At 41.2% G+C, this 16,937-nt stretch overlaps 1 protein-coding gene across 2 annotated transcripts in view; it reads left to right on the top strand.

Moving 5' to 3' along the window:
- The window catches only part of MACROD2 (mono-ADP ribosylhydrolase 2), a 2,939,506-nt gene that overhangs the window by 2,737,186 nt on the left and 185,383 nt on the right, over positions 1-16,937 (top strand). For both annotated transcript variants that reach the window (XM_075338062.1, XM_075338061.1), the window contains exons 10-12: positions 6,200-6,265; positions 7,482-7,556; positions 8,375-8,455. In XM_075338062.1, the coding sequence (XP_075194177.1) occupies positions 6,200-6,265; positions 7,482-7,556; positions 8,375-8,455 (222 nt within the window). The remainder of the gene's footprint in view (positions 1-6,199; positions 6,266-7,481; positions 7,557-8,374; positions 8,456-16,937) is intronic.

The following is a 16,937-nucleotide window of genomic DNA, read 5'->3' as shown; positions in this document are numbered from 1 at the left end:
AAAAGTATTGGCACTGTTTGAAAAATCACGTGATGCTTCTCTAATTTGTGTAATTAACAGCACCTGTAACTTACCTGTGGCACCTAACTGGTGTTGGCAATAATTAAATCACACTTGCAGCCAGTTGACATGGATTAAAGTTGACTCAACCTCTGTCCTGTGTCCTTGTCTGTACCACATTGTGCATGGAGAAAAGAAAGAAGACCAAAGAACTGTCTGAGGACTTGAGAATACAAATTGTGAGGAAGTATGAGCAATCTCAAGGCTACAAGTCCATCTCCAAAGACCTGAAAGTTCCTGTGTCTACGGTGCGCAGTGTCATCAAGAAGTTTAAAGCCCATGGCACTGTGGCTAACCTCCCTAGATGTGGAAGGAAAAGAAAAATTGACAAGAGATTTCAACGCAAGATTGTGCGGATGGTGGATAAAGAACCTCGACTAACATCCAAACAAGTTCAAGCTGCCCTGCAGTCCGAGGGTACAACAGTGTCAGCCCGTACTATCCGTCGGCGTCTGAATGAAAAGGGACTGTATGGTAGGATACCCAGGAAGACCCCACTTCTTACCCCGAGACATAAAAAAGCCAGGCTGGAGTTTGCCAAAACTTACCTGAGAAAGCCTAAAACGTTTTGGAAGAATGTTCTCTGGTCAGATGAGACAAAAGTAGAGCGTTTTGGGAAAAGCCATCAACATAGAGTTTACAGGAAAAAAAAAAAGAGGCATTCAAAGAAAAGAACACTGTCCCTACAGTCAAACATGGCGGAGGTTCCCTGATGTTTTGGGGTTGCTTTGCTGCCTCTGGCACTGGACTGCTTGACCGTGTGCATGGCATTATGAAGTTTGAAGACTACCAACAAATTTTGCAGCATAATGTAGGGCCCAGTGTGAGAAAGCTGGGTCTCCCTCAGAGGTCATGAGTCTTCTAGCAGGACAATGACCCAAAACACACTTCAAAAAGCACTAGAAAATGGTTTGATAGAAAGCACTGGAGACTGTTAAAGTGGCCAGCAATGAGTCCAGACCTGTATCCCATAGAACACCTGTGGAGAGATCTCAAAATGGCAGTTTGGAGAAGGCACCCTTCAAATCTCAGGGACCTGGAGCAGTTTTCCAAAGAAGAATGGTCTAAAATTCCAGCAGCGCATTGTAAGAAACTCATTGATGGTTACCGGAAGCGGTTGTTCGCAGTTATTTTGGCTAAAGGTTGTGCAACCAAGTATTAGGCTAAGGGTGCCAATACTTTTGTCTGGCCCATTTTTGGAGTTTTGTGTGAAATGATCAATGATTTTATTTTTGTTTAATTCTCTTTTGTGTTTTTTCATTGCAAGCAAAATAAATGAAGATAATAATACCAAAGAATTTGTGATTGCAATCATTTTCAAGAAGAAATTGAGTATTATCTGACAGAATTGCAGGGGTGCCAATACTTTTGGCCAGCATTGTAGTCAGTTTTAATCATATGATGTCATAGATCTAATGGAAAATGGAAGAATTAACTGGGTAAAAGGGAAAAATGAGCAATTGTAAGTACGGTGTACAGTGTACTTTCCTATAACATCAATCTTGTCTTCTAGCTAATGATGTCATAGAGTCCAGCTAGCACTGATGGGTGGGGAAGTTCCAAATTTCTGTTCACGCCCCTACCAATGCTCTTATTGATGTATAGTTCAGAGGGAACTTTGCCTTTGTCTATAAACTGATCACATGTACTAATAAAGCAGAATTCTTTGAGTACACCATACAAAGTGTGTGATTTATTGATTTCCTGAGCGCTCGTAAAACAAATCTTATTAATTTGGAGTTCCTTAGGCATAGAAGGAGTGTATATCGTTCACAAGTGCTATATAAAATGATTTCAGTATATTAAATGGATGAAAACTTTGATAGGAGTACTTCTTTAATGCCCTCTTAAATAACCTTTCTCCTGTGGAAGGGAATTAAAAACCAGTCTTCTACCCTATTACATGAACTACCAATCCAACACAAATTGTAAGAACTGAAAAAATAAAATAGTAACTTATATGCAATCTAAGATACTGATATACACACTTCAGAAGACGTTGTATTATTAGCAAAAATAAATACAAAAATACAGTAATTAGAATTAGAATGTGTCATGGAATTTACAATTTCATCACACGTTTATCATTCTGTCAACCAATATCCTTTGTACTAACTGGTTAAATGGGTGCAGGCTCCAGTCACCTAACAAAACATGCCTGACCTCTCTCATACATTGACATATAACCTGATTTGAATTCATTTACAATCCAAAGCAAACTCCATCGTCTTCCTTATCAGCCAAATGCCTTGAAATGCGATATGCCATGAAACGTATATAATGGTCTGTGGGAATGAAGAGTTATCATTCTCGCCAGAGACAGTTTGTGTGAAATGTTTGATTCCGGCCTGTGTCACTTTGACTTTTAGCAATGTCAGCCGTCCGATATGGTTGTTGTCAGGTTCAGTCCGTGGCCCTTTCCTGTTTGTTAAAGGGGCCATTAATGGTGATTATTTTATACAAAGTCAGCTTGTCATGGAGGAGAAATACAGAGTTGTGTGACCGCAAGTCCTGTCAGATCGGAGTCTGTCCGAATGGAACAGACACTTTTTTATATTTTATGTTTTAAAAAATAAAAAACTAAAATAAATCTTAATTTTTATATAGCGCAAACATATTCCGCAGCGCTTTACATACATCAGGAACACTGTCCTCATTGGGGCGCACAATCTAAATTCCATATCAGTATGTCTTTGGAGTGTGGGAGGAAACCGGAGAACCCGGAGGAAACCCACGCAAACATGGGGAGAACATACGAACTCCTTGCAGATGTTGTCCTTGGTGGGATTCGAACCCAGGACCCCAGCGTTGCAAGACTGCAGTGCTAACCACTGAGCCACCGTGGTGCCCGTGCTGCCTACATAAAATGAATATTTAGCTTTTACATAATTCCCATAGGGAAACATAAGATTCAGAGGGACATGTTGAGCTGGAAGATGTAAAGTTTTTTTATGATTTAAAATGAACCTGTCAGAAGTGGGCAGTTATTCCTCTAATTTTACTCCCGCTGCTCCCTATGTTGTGTTTTGTTTATTTTTTTTGTTTTTAAATCTGCCAATGAATTCCACAGATATGGATGTCTTTTTTTTGTGCGAATTTTCATGCTCTTTGACAAGGGGGTGAGTTGCTCATAGGTAATTATAACAAGGGACTACAGACACATCATTAGTGATGAACGAGCGTGCGTTCATCACTAGTGATGTGTCTTTCTATAGTCACTTGTTATAATTACCTATGAGCAACTCAATAGAGCATTGACATGCTCGGAAACTTTTGGTGCTCTGCCAAGTATCACGGGTGCTCGAATGTGCCATGCGTAAAATAAGAACAGCAACCTAGAGCGATCCATTTGCAGTCTATAAAAATAATGTTTTATCATTTAGTTTGTCAAGGAAAAAAAACCCTTGCCCTTCCTCCCCCCAGAAATGCTCTTTTCATGGCTGGCTGTATGTGGACAGAAAACTGAAGTGCCCAATCATTGACTTCCATTATACTCGTTACTGAAATTGAGCCCATTCAGAGCATCAGATCTGCTCAGTTTGAGTAACGAACACCCGACCATTTCAGTGCTCAACTATCACTACACACAACGAAAGACTCCCTTCTACAACACCTCCTTCGTAAAGACCATAATAATTAGCCTTTGGGTTCAAAATATCTAATATATAATGCTGTGTGTGTGTGTGTGTGTGTGTGTGTGTGTGTGTCCCCGCTAAATGAATTCGCACCATCATATTTAAAATCACAAAATTTTGCACACACATTCCATTTGACTCAGGTAACATCATAGACTATGTTTCGACAGGAAAATTTAACCCCACGCCAAAAAAAACCTTCCTCCAATGGAGCTTGGAGCCACAATGCAGCCAAAACTTCAGAAGAATGCGCAGCCACACCCTTGAAGGGAATGTTGGCATGTCACAATGCAGCCAGGAAAAGAAACAAACAGACACAAAGAGACAGTCAAAAAGACAGGGAAAGAGACGACAGACAGGGAAAGAGACAGACAAAGATAGACAGTTACTATCCAGGGCAACGCCGGGTGCTACAGCAAGTGTATATGTATATGTGTATATATATATATATATATATATATATATATATATATATATATATATATAATATTCAAGTCATGAGTGTATAAACATGCCATTTTACATACCCCTTAATTAGAGATCCTTGGTAAATATTGTTATATGACAGACTGACCACAGAACAAACTCCTCCCTTTTTTTCTTTATACTAGTGGCAAAACAAACTGCAGCCCAAGCTTGGAAAAAAAGAGACTTAGCATACCCAGAATTTCTATCTTGAATGGAAAACTTTGATGGTTGCACAGCTGACTAGTGTTTTCAGTGATACCAAATTTTTCAAGATAATACTTTATAACCAACTAAATTCCTGGTCCTTACCGCTACATTTTCCGTATACCTTACATTACTTCCATCACTACCTACCCCAAACTTCCCTTTTTTTTTTTGCCCACTATTGTTTTTTTTCTTGTCCTCTTTACATTATCTTTCATACTCTGAATGAGGTGGGTTTTTTTTTATTTACTGTATTGATTTATTTTTTTACATATTTTGGCTCACTCTCCTGAATGTGTATCTTGACGGTGGGGCACCCATGAAATTTGACAACTCTTCATAATATCTCATCACTCTCAGGCATTGGGACCATGAATAAGGCCATTTTGTAAACCCCAAGTGATACTTTCTATTCCCTTGAAACTTGAGTTTCATGGATATCTGACAAAGGGTATGTACACACATCAGTTTTTTTGCTGTGCAGCACAATCCGGCGCATTTGTGAAAAAACGGATGCGGCGACAGCTGTCGCCGGATCTGTTTTTTCCCCATAGACTTTCATTAGCGCCGGATTGTGCCGCATGGCCGTGCGTTCTCTCCAGTTTTTATCTGACGGCCGGAAAAAACGCAGACCTATACATTTTTTGTCTCATGAGTATAATCGCATCCCGCCGCATCCGGCGGGATGCGGCAAAAAATGGAATACATGGACGGATCCGTTTTTTTAAACTGAGCATGCTCAAACTGGCACAACACAGCTATATAAAGCCTTCACTCCTCACTGTGATGACTGCCTGCCGACCAAGACCAACACTGCCTGCTGCCCAACCCTGCCAGCCTGCTGAAACCCTGCCAGCCATCCGCCTGCAGCCAGTCATCCGCCAGCCAGGAGGTCCCCAGTTTTGAGGCACGTTTGTTTTGTACTATTATTGTCCTTGTATTCTAATAAAGAGCTATGTAGAGATGAAAAAAAGAAATATTAAACTTGATCCAAAACCTTTGTATTTGGTGTGTCATTTTAAGGTAACTTTACATGATTGGGTTATTTCTCAAATGAAAATACCTATGGTACTTTGGGGGTCTTTGTTTTAAAAAAACATGGTGTATACAAATGGGGAAAAATGTTTTTTGTTTTTTTTTTTTAAATTAAGGGTTTTTTAAACCTTACATATGTGTTATATATGTAATAAAAGGGGGTATTGAGGGATTTTCACGACCCCTTCACGACCGGCCGATTTTTAGCTTTCCGTTCTTTTTTTTCGCCATTCTTCTTCTGAGAGACATAACTTTTTTATTTTTCAGTCAATATGGTCATGTGAGAGCTCATTTTTTGTGGAACGAGCTGTACTTTTAAAATAAACCATATGTTTTACCATATAGTGTACTGGAAAACGGCAAAAAATTCCAAATGCCGAAAAATTGCAAAAAAAATGCAATAGCACTATTGTTTTTGAGATATTTTATTCACTGTGTTCACTATATGGTAAAACTGATGTGTGGGTGTGATGCCTCAGGTCAGTGCGAGTTTGTAGACACCAAACATGTATAGGTTTACTTTTATGTTTTTTCATAAATTTTGCCAGATCCATTGCGGGACTCGCATGCCAAATTCTGCCTGACGGCAACAACCTGATGTGTGCACTTAGCCAAAGTCACACCGAGCAGTACAGTGATTGTCAATATCCTAAACTAATCGTGAATGCCATTAATGCATGTAGATACAATAATAAAGGATTTGATTTCTGAAAATGTTAATACAGCCAGTATGAATATCTGTGTTATACAATCACTAATTCAGTGTTTTTAACTTTCATGTCATGTTGAAAATAAAGATGAGGATGATGACACTGAAGATATTAAGAAAGAGGAAAAAACCCAAAAGAGCAGAGATGACATCAGTAAGTATATGCCAAAATGCCATTGATTCTTGTATGTGGAGTCCTTCATCAAGATATACAATAGTACATGGCCCCTGACAGTTTTGTACAGAAGAAAATTAAAAAATAGCTTTAAATTGGCTACAGTTAAGAGAGGAAAATTATACTTTCTAAACCCTGTCATCAGTGGCGTGCAGTCCAATAGGCCCTGGTGCAAAGTTTTGCGTGGGCCCCTGACCTTCATGTTGGTCAGATGTATGGCCCTAGAAGCAATCTAAATCCTATAAAGCAATACGAATTGACTCCCCTCCACCATTTCATTATGTAGTAATGTCTCCCATCCTGTACTAATGTCCCCCATCCTGGGCCACTTCCTGGTATATATGTCTTCATCCTGGGCCCATCCTGGTATATATGTCCCCCATCCTGGTATACATGTCCTGATCCTGGCCCCATCCTGGTATATTCTGTCCCTCATCCTTGTGTACATATAAGCATCCAAAAGAGTGAACTGCAAGTCTTTTTTACAAATGAATGCAAATGTTCAGTCTTTTGAGCATTTTTCAACCACTTTAGGTTTACAAATATACAAATCCATTAAAAGAAGTAAACTGACTCCTCTCTCCTCTCCAAGGACAACCTATTACAATATAATAGAAGTCAATGTGAAGTTTATAAAGACATCCAGGAATATTTTTGAGCATTTTGGCAGCATTTTTGTGTCAAAAATTGCTGGTGGAAAATCCCAGTTAAAAAAAACCCCAAAATGCTGTTGTGTGTACATATCCATAAAAACTGGTGTTTTCTAAAAGTTCAAAAGATGTTCTCTAGTGTGGCCAGGAGAAACGTACAGATTATTGGGACTGGAAATATCATTATTTTACAGTCTACAGTGAATTCAGCCAGTGTCTATATATCAGAACTATGGGCTGTAGACATGGATCACTTATAATCATAATGATTTATTATGATTTTCCAATGTGTCTGTACAAAATATTGTCTGTCCATGATTTTTTACTAAGCCGAACAGAAAAAGTAAAAAATCAAGTTGTCAATCCTGCTCAAAGCAGAACCACAATATCCTAATCCTTAAATGTAATTAATGTATTTAAATGCAATAATAAAGAGTTTGATTTCGGAAGATTTCCTGGAAATGTTAATATCCACAATGATTATCTAGGTAATACGACCACTAATTCAGTTTTTTTTCAACTTTCATGTAATATTGAAAACAAAGATGGAGATGATGGCACTGAAAAAAATAAGAAAGAGGAAGGAGCTCAAATCAGCAAGCTAATGAGTGATGACAACAGTAAGTATATGCCAAATACTTCAATTTACGCTAAACATCAGCAGTCTATCGAGGTCTGTGGAAGCCTTTGTCAAAATGTACAACAGTGCATGGCCTCTTGACAATTTTGTAAGAAAGAGAATAAAAATAGCTTGGAACTTGGCTAAACTAAAGGGGTATTATCATGTTATTAAAATACTTTAGCAAGTTAGCTTGAAAATAAGCAAGTTTGCGAGTGACTTACTTTTTCTATCTGTTGTCATTCTTATGCAATGAGGGCTTTTATCTTACATTGTGTTCAGTTGGTTTCCATGCATGGAGTTCCAACACTAATGCCTAGCCAGACCCTGTTCCAGAGTGCACATTCACTAAATTCTAGGAGAGAGTGTTAACTCCTAACATACTAGTCAACTCTCTCCAGCCGATAAGATTTTTATACAGCAGTTAGCTTCTCACTTCTCTCTTCTGAAAAGCTGCTGTTTTAAAACATGTAAAACCACCAAAACATAGCATCAACTTCTTCCACAGCATATTTCCTAAGGCACTAAAAGGCTTGGGTGCTCAGTCATCAAGTCAAGCAGATCAGATGCTCTGCAAGGGCTCTACCCAAGCAACGAGTATAATGGAAGTCAATGATTGGGAAGTTTGTTTCTCTGCCCATATACAACCAGACATAAAGAGAGTATTTCTGAAAGGAGGGAAGGCGGACTTTTTTGTTCAAAACTTGATTAGGTAATGAGCTGTGGCGCATACACTCGTCCATCACTAGTTGGGATGAAACAGTTGATAATTGTAATTTGCTACAAATGAACTGTTCTCTTTTGCATGTTTGCATCCAGAAGGAACAGAAAATGCAACGTCACCTCCAACAAAGAAATGTAAAGCCAAAAAGACAGATACACAGGACAAGCCTGATGACGGTACGTTACCGATAAATGATAATAATTAGATTATGTTTACCCCATATGTGCAAGTTTTCTTTCAGTTGCTCTTTGTACCTTTTATTACAGTATTTTATTCTACAATATATTTTATGCTTATTATATTTGACTATAAGTGCGTATCTTGAAAGGTATTTCTCTAGTAATAAGCAAAATAATTTCGAAACAAGGAGTTTGACACACGCAAAGCCAGATTTTAATGTTTCAGAAGACTGGAATCGTGAGACACGGTAATAATCATCTCCATGTGTCACTTAGGATACTGTACCTACTATGATGCTATATATATAACATCATACAAGGTACAGTATATATTAGCTCTCTTCTAAGTCAATGAATGAAATGAAGTTTTAACAAAATTGACAAGTCCAAGGGAAAAGGTCTCTAATTCAGTTCCACTCTACATATATTGATATTTTCCATAGCTAGCAATAAAACCGCATTCCCCCCACCCTCTCGAGTTGTGCAAATAATATGTAAAAAAACAAAGCTTTACAAAAATATTAATAGTGGAATTTGTAAACTCGCTAACTTTTGCAGAAAAAAAAATCTATCGGAATATTTCTGAGAATTTTTCACAGAGAGCTTTTTTATGGAGTTCAAAAACGATGAGTTTTTCAAGCAGAAACTGGTTAAGAAAATACTGTATAAAAAATACACTTTTTTGGGGGTAGAGTTTTTGCAACTTCTTTTTTTTTTTTTACAGAATAGGTATTAAAAGATTTGAAAGATAATTTTTTCCTGATGCATTCTTAACAATTTTTGGATTGGACAGATCCTAGTTTGTAAAGGTTTCCTTCAGAATTAACTTCAAAGAAAAATACACAATTTTTATTGCACTAGACGTCTTTCAAAACCTCCTTGAGAAAAAAAAAAGACAAATCTTAACTGAGAACTAAAGTGGATTTTCCAAAAAAATTAGTAGAATTTGTTTTGAATTTTGTTTTAAAATGGTTTTTGAAGAGGAACTCTAAAAATTTCAACATACAGCTCCATGTGAACAGTTTCCTCTTCAAAAACCCAGCAAAAGACTAAGTGCACATACTATAATGGTGACCATTCAGCACTTACCCAACAGACATAACTCAGAGCTCTGTTCATATGCAGATAAGAATGAGGGCAATCTGTCCTAGCACCCGGGTCCCGAGGCTCCTGGGGCTCATGGCCAAATTGCTCTCATTCTAATGTTTTGTGCGACAACACAAATTCACCTCCCTCCCATTCCTCTGGTGCACATCTCTGGGCAGGTAACTTTCCTGGAATTACACTGACGGCAATACAGAATAACAACGTGGATTCAGGGGAGCTCCTGTCACTGGCACGATGATGTCATCATGATGTCATGGAGTAGAGTGCTGGGGGAACGGGAGCAAGGGGGGGTATGTTTTTTTTTTGTTTTTTTTGGGGGGGGATTGTGTTTGTATGCCAGTATACAGGGAGCTACGTGGTTGTTGATGCTGTATATAGGGAGCTATTGGGGGCTCATGCTGTATATAGGACTATGTTGGAGCTCATGCTTTGTACAGGGAGCTATGTGGGGGCTCATACTTTATATAGTGGAGGTATATGAGGGCTCATCCTGTATATAGGGAGCTATGGAGGGGACTTACACTGTATATAGGTGGCCATGTGGGGGCTTATGCTGTATATAGGGAGTTATGTTGGGCTCATACTGTATATAGCGGGATGTTGGCATACTTAATTCTATTAAATATTAAGTGATGCAATTGTGGCGCCCTGGACTAGCCAGGTCATCACAGGTAACACACACACACACACCCACCCCCACTAGACAGTAACATTAGCCAAACACAAAATCCTTGTTGCCTCCCTCCAGGGTCTGATGTCCACACCAGGGGGGGCATAGCCAAGCGGTTGGCCCCACCCACCGAGGAGTTCATAGGCCTGGAGGCGGGAAAGAGCAGTCAGAGTAGTTTTGGAGTTTAGTGGAGGAGGTTGAAGTGAGAGGAGTACAGTGGAGAGTGTCTGGGTTTGTGGCCCAGGCACTGACAACAAGGTTGGCAGACGGTGGCGGCCGTCTGCAGGAGTGGTGAGTCAACGCGGAACCGTAAGACCGGGGTCGGGCGGTGGCCTGCCGGTACCGACCGGGGAGCGAAGTGAAGCCAGCACACACAGGCAGGGCCATCGGACCCCGACTAGGCTTGGAGTCACCATCAACAATCAAATCCGAGTGTAACAGGAACCCCAGGGCTTTCCTAACAGCCAAAGACCCGTTAGAAGGCAACCATCCGCACCGTGAGGGTCTACAGCTACCGCCTAAGGCTAGAGACTCAAGGGCCAGCGCCTGCGGGCAAACGGGCTCCTCTGGCATCCATACACCGGGGAGCGGACTACCGTTGGGGACCCATCGTAGGCAAAACAGTACACAAAGGTGCAGGGAAAGACAGCCGCCATCACCTGTCCGGGGAGAGACACTGCAGCCGGTTGCGGGAGCCGTCCATCCAGCCGTTTGGTTTACCGAGGACTTTGTGCATCTCTTGCTGAGTGAGTACACCCGTGCCATCCGGCACCACGCCGCGCTGTCCCTGCAGCCCTGCACCTCACCTACCCTGCCTCCCCATCACACCACTGGGCCCCGGGACCACCGACCCCTACCCACGGAGGGGGAAAACAACATCCCAGCTGCTCCCTACCATTGTTCCCGGGATCCCCGTCACCAGCAGCGGTGGTGCCCATCTTCACCACAACCCGTGGGTGGCGTCATGGACTAAATCCCCAAACAAACCAACCACCCTTTTCACTCACGGGCGAGGAGCGCCGCTCGAGTCCCCTGATCCGGCCACCGCTCGAGCCAGCGAGCAGCAGCCACAGCAGCGCCGGACCCGAGCGTTAGCGAGCGCAGCGGCGTCCCCTCCGCCCGCGACACAATTAATATAAAACAATAATTATAATATATTAATATTGAACAGAATTAATTTAATCCTATGTATATCGTACCTGTACATCCATTTTATATAGGGGACTGTATTGGGCTCATGCTGTATATAGGGGGCTCTGTGAGGGCTCATACTGCATATAGGGGCTGTGTGAAATCTCATACTGTATGTAAGGGCTGTGTGAGGTCTCATACTGTATATAGGGGCTGTGTGTGGGCTCACTGTATATAGCGGACTGTGTGTGGGCTTATACTGTATATAGGAGCTGTGTGTGGGCTCACTGTATATAGCAGACTGTGTGTGGGCTTATACTGTATATAGGAGCTGTGTGTGGGCTCACTATATATAGCAGACTGTGTGTGTTGGCTTATACTGTATATAGGGGCTGTGTGAGGTATTGTACTGTATATAGGGGCCGTGTGAGGTCTCATACTGCGTATAGGGAGCTATGTGGGGGCTCACACTGTATATATGGGTCTTCTGTGGGCTCATACAGTATATAGGATGTCAGCACACTTAATTCTGATCAATTTTAAGTTATACAATTAATTTTAATATAAAACAATAATTCTAATTAATATATTAATATTGAACAGCAATAATTTCATCCTATTGGTTCCATCGTCTCCGACAGTCAGTTTCTCCTGAAGCCCCCCTGTAAAATTAATTTCCCACTTCTGTATGTATAAGGGGAAAATAATTGGGCAGCGATCTATGTGCGCCTCTGACTTTCTCATTTTGCTGATATGCGCACCTGTGTTTTAATCTCGTCACCTATCACATGATCTATCAAAAGGGGATCGTGTGACATTAATCCTGGCTCTGTTCACACCGGTGTTGGGGCCCCAGTCAGAGATCCGGTCAAAGATAACACTCAACATGATAGAAACCAGATGGACCCCATTATGATCCAACATAGTGGGGGTCCGGAGCAGTAACCAAACAATGCAGATGTGACCAGAACCTAAACTAAATGTTTATGGACATGTCACAAGAAAGCCAAACCCTCCATGTACGGGGATTTTTTTATTAAATGTGAAAATTCTATATGACATTCTACAGTGGGTCAGTATATGGGAAATAGTATATATTAAACCATTGATTTCATTGTGACGGCTCTTTCTTATTCAGTGCGAGTTTTCTCTCTGCTCACCTTAGCGTGCGGGATAGTCACACTCAGCACTGGATGACATTAAGGAGAATATATCGGAGTTGTTTCAGCCAGCATTGGGAGCCAAAAACCTTTTACTGAAACTGGAGGAATATATTTGTTATAAATGACTGCATGATTAAACAGAAAGCTGAAGATAAATTAGTCACCACCTCTTTGCTCAACATTTTCTACTTTCTATTATGCATAATTATAACCGCCGCACTTTCTGTATTATTAAAATATATATTTCCCTTCTTTCACGTCATTAAGGAGCCCTGAACGCAGTGACCTTTACAGAAGTTTACTGTACAATTAGACAACTTTCTTTTTTATCTATTAGTAATTTTATGCTGTTTTTTTTTTTTTATGATTTTCAAGTTGGGAAATATTAAATATTACATTCTCAAACAAGTAAGAAAAGATACTGTACTTAACGAGTTACATAATAATTACACAATTGGGTAAACTGTCGAAACAAAAGGAGATAAAAACATTGTGTGTGAACTATATACCATTGAAAAGAAAACTCAAACAGTTAAGTGGTTTCAATGTATACGTGAGTGAGAGCACATAGCTGGCCGATCTTTGCTGATTAGCTGCAGCGGTGATGTCACACTGACAATGGTGTAGCCAATCACTGAGCTTAAGCACTGCAGCACAAGCCTCTCAGCTCAGTGATTGGCTGAAATGATGATGACACATAGACAGCACTGCAGCCAATCAACTGAGACAGGAGCAGTGACTGAGGGGCAGCATTAGACCCGGTGATGATAAATTAAGTTAAGTGTATTATTTTATACATCATAGAGCCTATAGTTTAAAGATGGTTAAGTGGGACAACTAGAAATGAGCGGGCCCCTGGAAGTTCAGTTTGGTGGGTTTAGCCGGACTTGAGATAAAGTTCGGTTCGGGACCCAGACTTGACCTGAACCCCAATGGAAATCACTAATTGGGCAGTTTTTATCTCCACCCACATGCAGCCAGCCACAAACAGATCACTTCTGGGGGCGGATGGTTTTTTCATGTTTTTTATTTTGATCACACTACATCCGATTATGCTGTTGTTACCCCCAGTGCGAGCCAATCAAACACTGCAAGCGGCTCTCACTGGGCCAAGCACCAAGCACACCCAAGCTCATGGTGGTGTAGGCCACTGTCTGAACCTCCGACAGCAGCTTGACTGCTGTAAGAATAAGACTGAGCTTGTGGAAATTCAACCCGCAAGCACATTAGTTGGTTCAACTGAAATTTGTAGGATCAGTCAACCTTCATTAAATTTGTATGGCTACCTCTACCCAAAGCATTGTGTTATATGCCACATCACATCAATGGTGGATAAGAATTCCTGCTCCCTAATGCTCTAATGGCTAACTCCTTCAGTAGTGTCCATTTTTTTTTGGTCTTTTGGTTTTTCCTCCTTGGCTTTTTTTTTTTTTCTAATCAGTCTAGAGATTTCTTATTGCAGGACGAATTGTAGTTTTGAATTACACGTTTGATTTTAAGATGTCGGAGGTGGGCACCTTCAGCAGGACCCCACTATTATAATATCTGCACCATGATTGACATTGGCATTTGCATAGGTAAACAGCAGTGTTCATGTCTAGTGACAATCGCTTCTGCTACGGGCAGATGCTGTGTAAGTATTATAGCCATTATCTTCCCTGTATGGACTAGACACACAGCTCCTGCTGAGCTCCATACACGCACACCCTGATCATGACTTATATGTATGTTAGGGTTGCATGAAGGGGAAAAAGGCACTATATGCTCTGCGCCATACCAATACATGTACATATATGGCTATATAGCATGCTATCTATTGGTTGTGATGTCATGTTGGCGCTTTCCTTATTACACCTCCATGAACTACACAGTCTATTCAATATTTTAATCTTATGTGTATGATTGTTTCTCCAGGAGAGCCTTAAGGTGGTGTCACACATAGCGACGCAGCAGCGATCACGACTAGCGATCTGACTTTATCAGGATCGCTGCTGCGTCGTTACATGGTCGCCGGTGAGCTGTCAAACAGGCAGATCTCACCAGCGACCGGTGACCAGCCCCCAGCCAGCAGCGACGCGTGGAAGTGTAACTAAGGTAAATATCGGATAACCAAGGAAAGCACTTCTCTTGGTTACCCGATATTTACCTTAGTTACTAGCGTCCGCCGCTCTCACGCTGCCACTGCCGGCTCCCTGTTCCCTGCACTCCTAGCCAGAGTACACATCGGGTTAATTACCTGATGTGTACTCCAGCTACGTGTGCAGGGAGCAGGAGCCGGCACTGGCAGCGTGAGAGCGGCGGACGCTAGTAACTAAGGTAAATATCGGGTAACCAAGGAAAGGGCTTCTTGGTTACCCGATGTTTACCATGGTTACAGCTTACCGCAGGCTGCCAGACGCCGGCTCCCTGCTTGCTTCAGTTCGTCGCTCTCTCGCTGTCACACACAGCGATGTGTGCTTCACAGCGGGAGAGCAACGTCCAAAAAATGAAGCAGGACATTCAGCAACGACCGGTGACCTCACAGCAGGGGCCAGGTCGTTGCTGGATGTTACACACAGCGACAGCGACGGGACGTCGCTGCTACGTCACAGAAAATGGTGACTTAGCAGAAACGTCGTTGTCGTCGTCGTCGCTATGTGTGACACCACCTTTATCATGGGTGTAAGGCTGTAGTCTGGTGAAAGATTAAAGTGCTGGAGATCCAAAGTACAGGAGAGTCTAGTGGCCTGACAATGGGTTACTATAGACCTGCCCTGCAGATCTCAGGCATTGGTCTTTCATCAGTGTAAACATTTTGCCACATGGGAAAGCTTTTAGTGTAACTATTTTTTTATTAGCTATTGAAATGAATTATCCAGAAGAATAAAGTAATCAGGATTGATGAGCTGGACTATACACAATATATGAGTATATAGACTGTAGGACCAAAGGGTAACACGATGCTGCATCATTATAAAGCTAAGGAAGCAAAGGCAAACCAATAAGGTCTTAAAGGGCAAAATTAGTATTGGTTCTTAAAGGGTTAAGAATGAAGAGGAAAGTTATATTTCTGTATATTAAATATTTAAATGTAGTCAAATGCAGCCCATTATAGACCCCCATAGAGCGCACCCTACTCTTCTTACAAGAAGCTTTATACATGAGTACAAGTGGCTCTTAAGGCTTAACAAGAAGATTACTATAAAAAGTTCAACAAGTCTGTGTCTGAATTTAGATCTATTGCTGGTAATTGATGAAATGACACAACTCCCTCTTCACATATTCTGCCATTCATGACAAAAGTGATTGACCTCATATGGAGCATGGATTTATGTTAAGTGGTCATTGTAAATCTTTCCATCATCGAGCATTGGTCAATGTTTGACCACAATGGTATATATATTAATATTATATAATGTGCCCACATAATTGGTACTACGTAGATTTTTTAACATCTGGGGCTTCAGACAGAAATCCAGACTTAGAGCAGCACAGTAGTCCTAAATTGGCGCAATGTCACCAGAAGCCCCACTTCACTCCTTGAGGTGTTTATTTAAGGTAAACCTTTATTCAGTTTATGTTCTTTCCTCCATAGAGCCTTTCTCAAGCCAAGTATTGCATTGTTCTATGGCTGACACATTTCCACTTCCACATTCATGTGCAAAAAGAATCTCTTCAACATGCAGAAACTTTTTCTAAAAACTGAAACAAAATGGAACCCAAACTGAACCCATAATAGTGGAAGAAAAAGGAGGCAGCACTCCAAATTAGTTGCAAAAATGTGTTTTACTTTTTTGTCTAACATACTACGGGCAGTAACCGGGGGTGAGATAGTTGTCTCTTACGCCCCAGCATGTTAAGTGAAGATGAGGGTCCTGACTGGGTGTATGGACTTGTGCTATGTAGACGCTATGCCTGTGCATGATGTCGGTGACTTTGGATGGCCAGGACCAGATGTTGAACAGTTCAATGAGAGAGACCACCAGTCAAAAGTAAACTTTTTAGTAAATGGTAACTTGGTGGGGCTTATGTACGTTAGATAGCGGGAACACAGCTTAAAGAACACAGTGTCAATTGCTTTCTCTTAACTCGCTTAAACTCTGTTTCCACTGATTCACATGTCTTTACCACAACCCAGCTCAGTACTACAGTCCAACGAGTGAGAGTCCTATTCTCCCCCCTCGGTTATGCATCTTCTTCCCTTTTAATGGAATTAGTTTTTGAATATGGAAGGTACCTTGCTTCTCTACTGAAGCTTTGGAACTCCTACCTGGGGCACTCTCTTTGTCTCACATTTTCTGTTCTGTCCCAGCCCGTTACCTCTGTTAGTTATAATCTCAGGGTCATATCCCAGGACCCATATCCTGTCCCAGGACCCATCTCCAATTGACCACTCTGTCCTTCCATCTGCTTTCTTTCCACTTTACTC

The sequence above is a fragment of the Anomaloglossus baeobatrachus genome, chromosome 3, assembly GCF_048569485.1.
Source record: "Anomaloglossus baeobatrachus isolate aAnoBae1 chromosome 3, aAnoBae1.hap1, whole genome shotgun sequence".
NCBI classification, from domain to species: Eukaryota; Metazoa; Chordata; class Amphibia; order Anura; family Aromobatidae; genus Anomaloglossus; species Anomaloglossus baeobatrachus.
The sequence above is the reverse complement of the archived record's forward strand: the minus strand, read 5'-3'. Positions and strand labels throughout refer to the sequence as shown.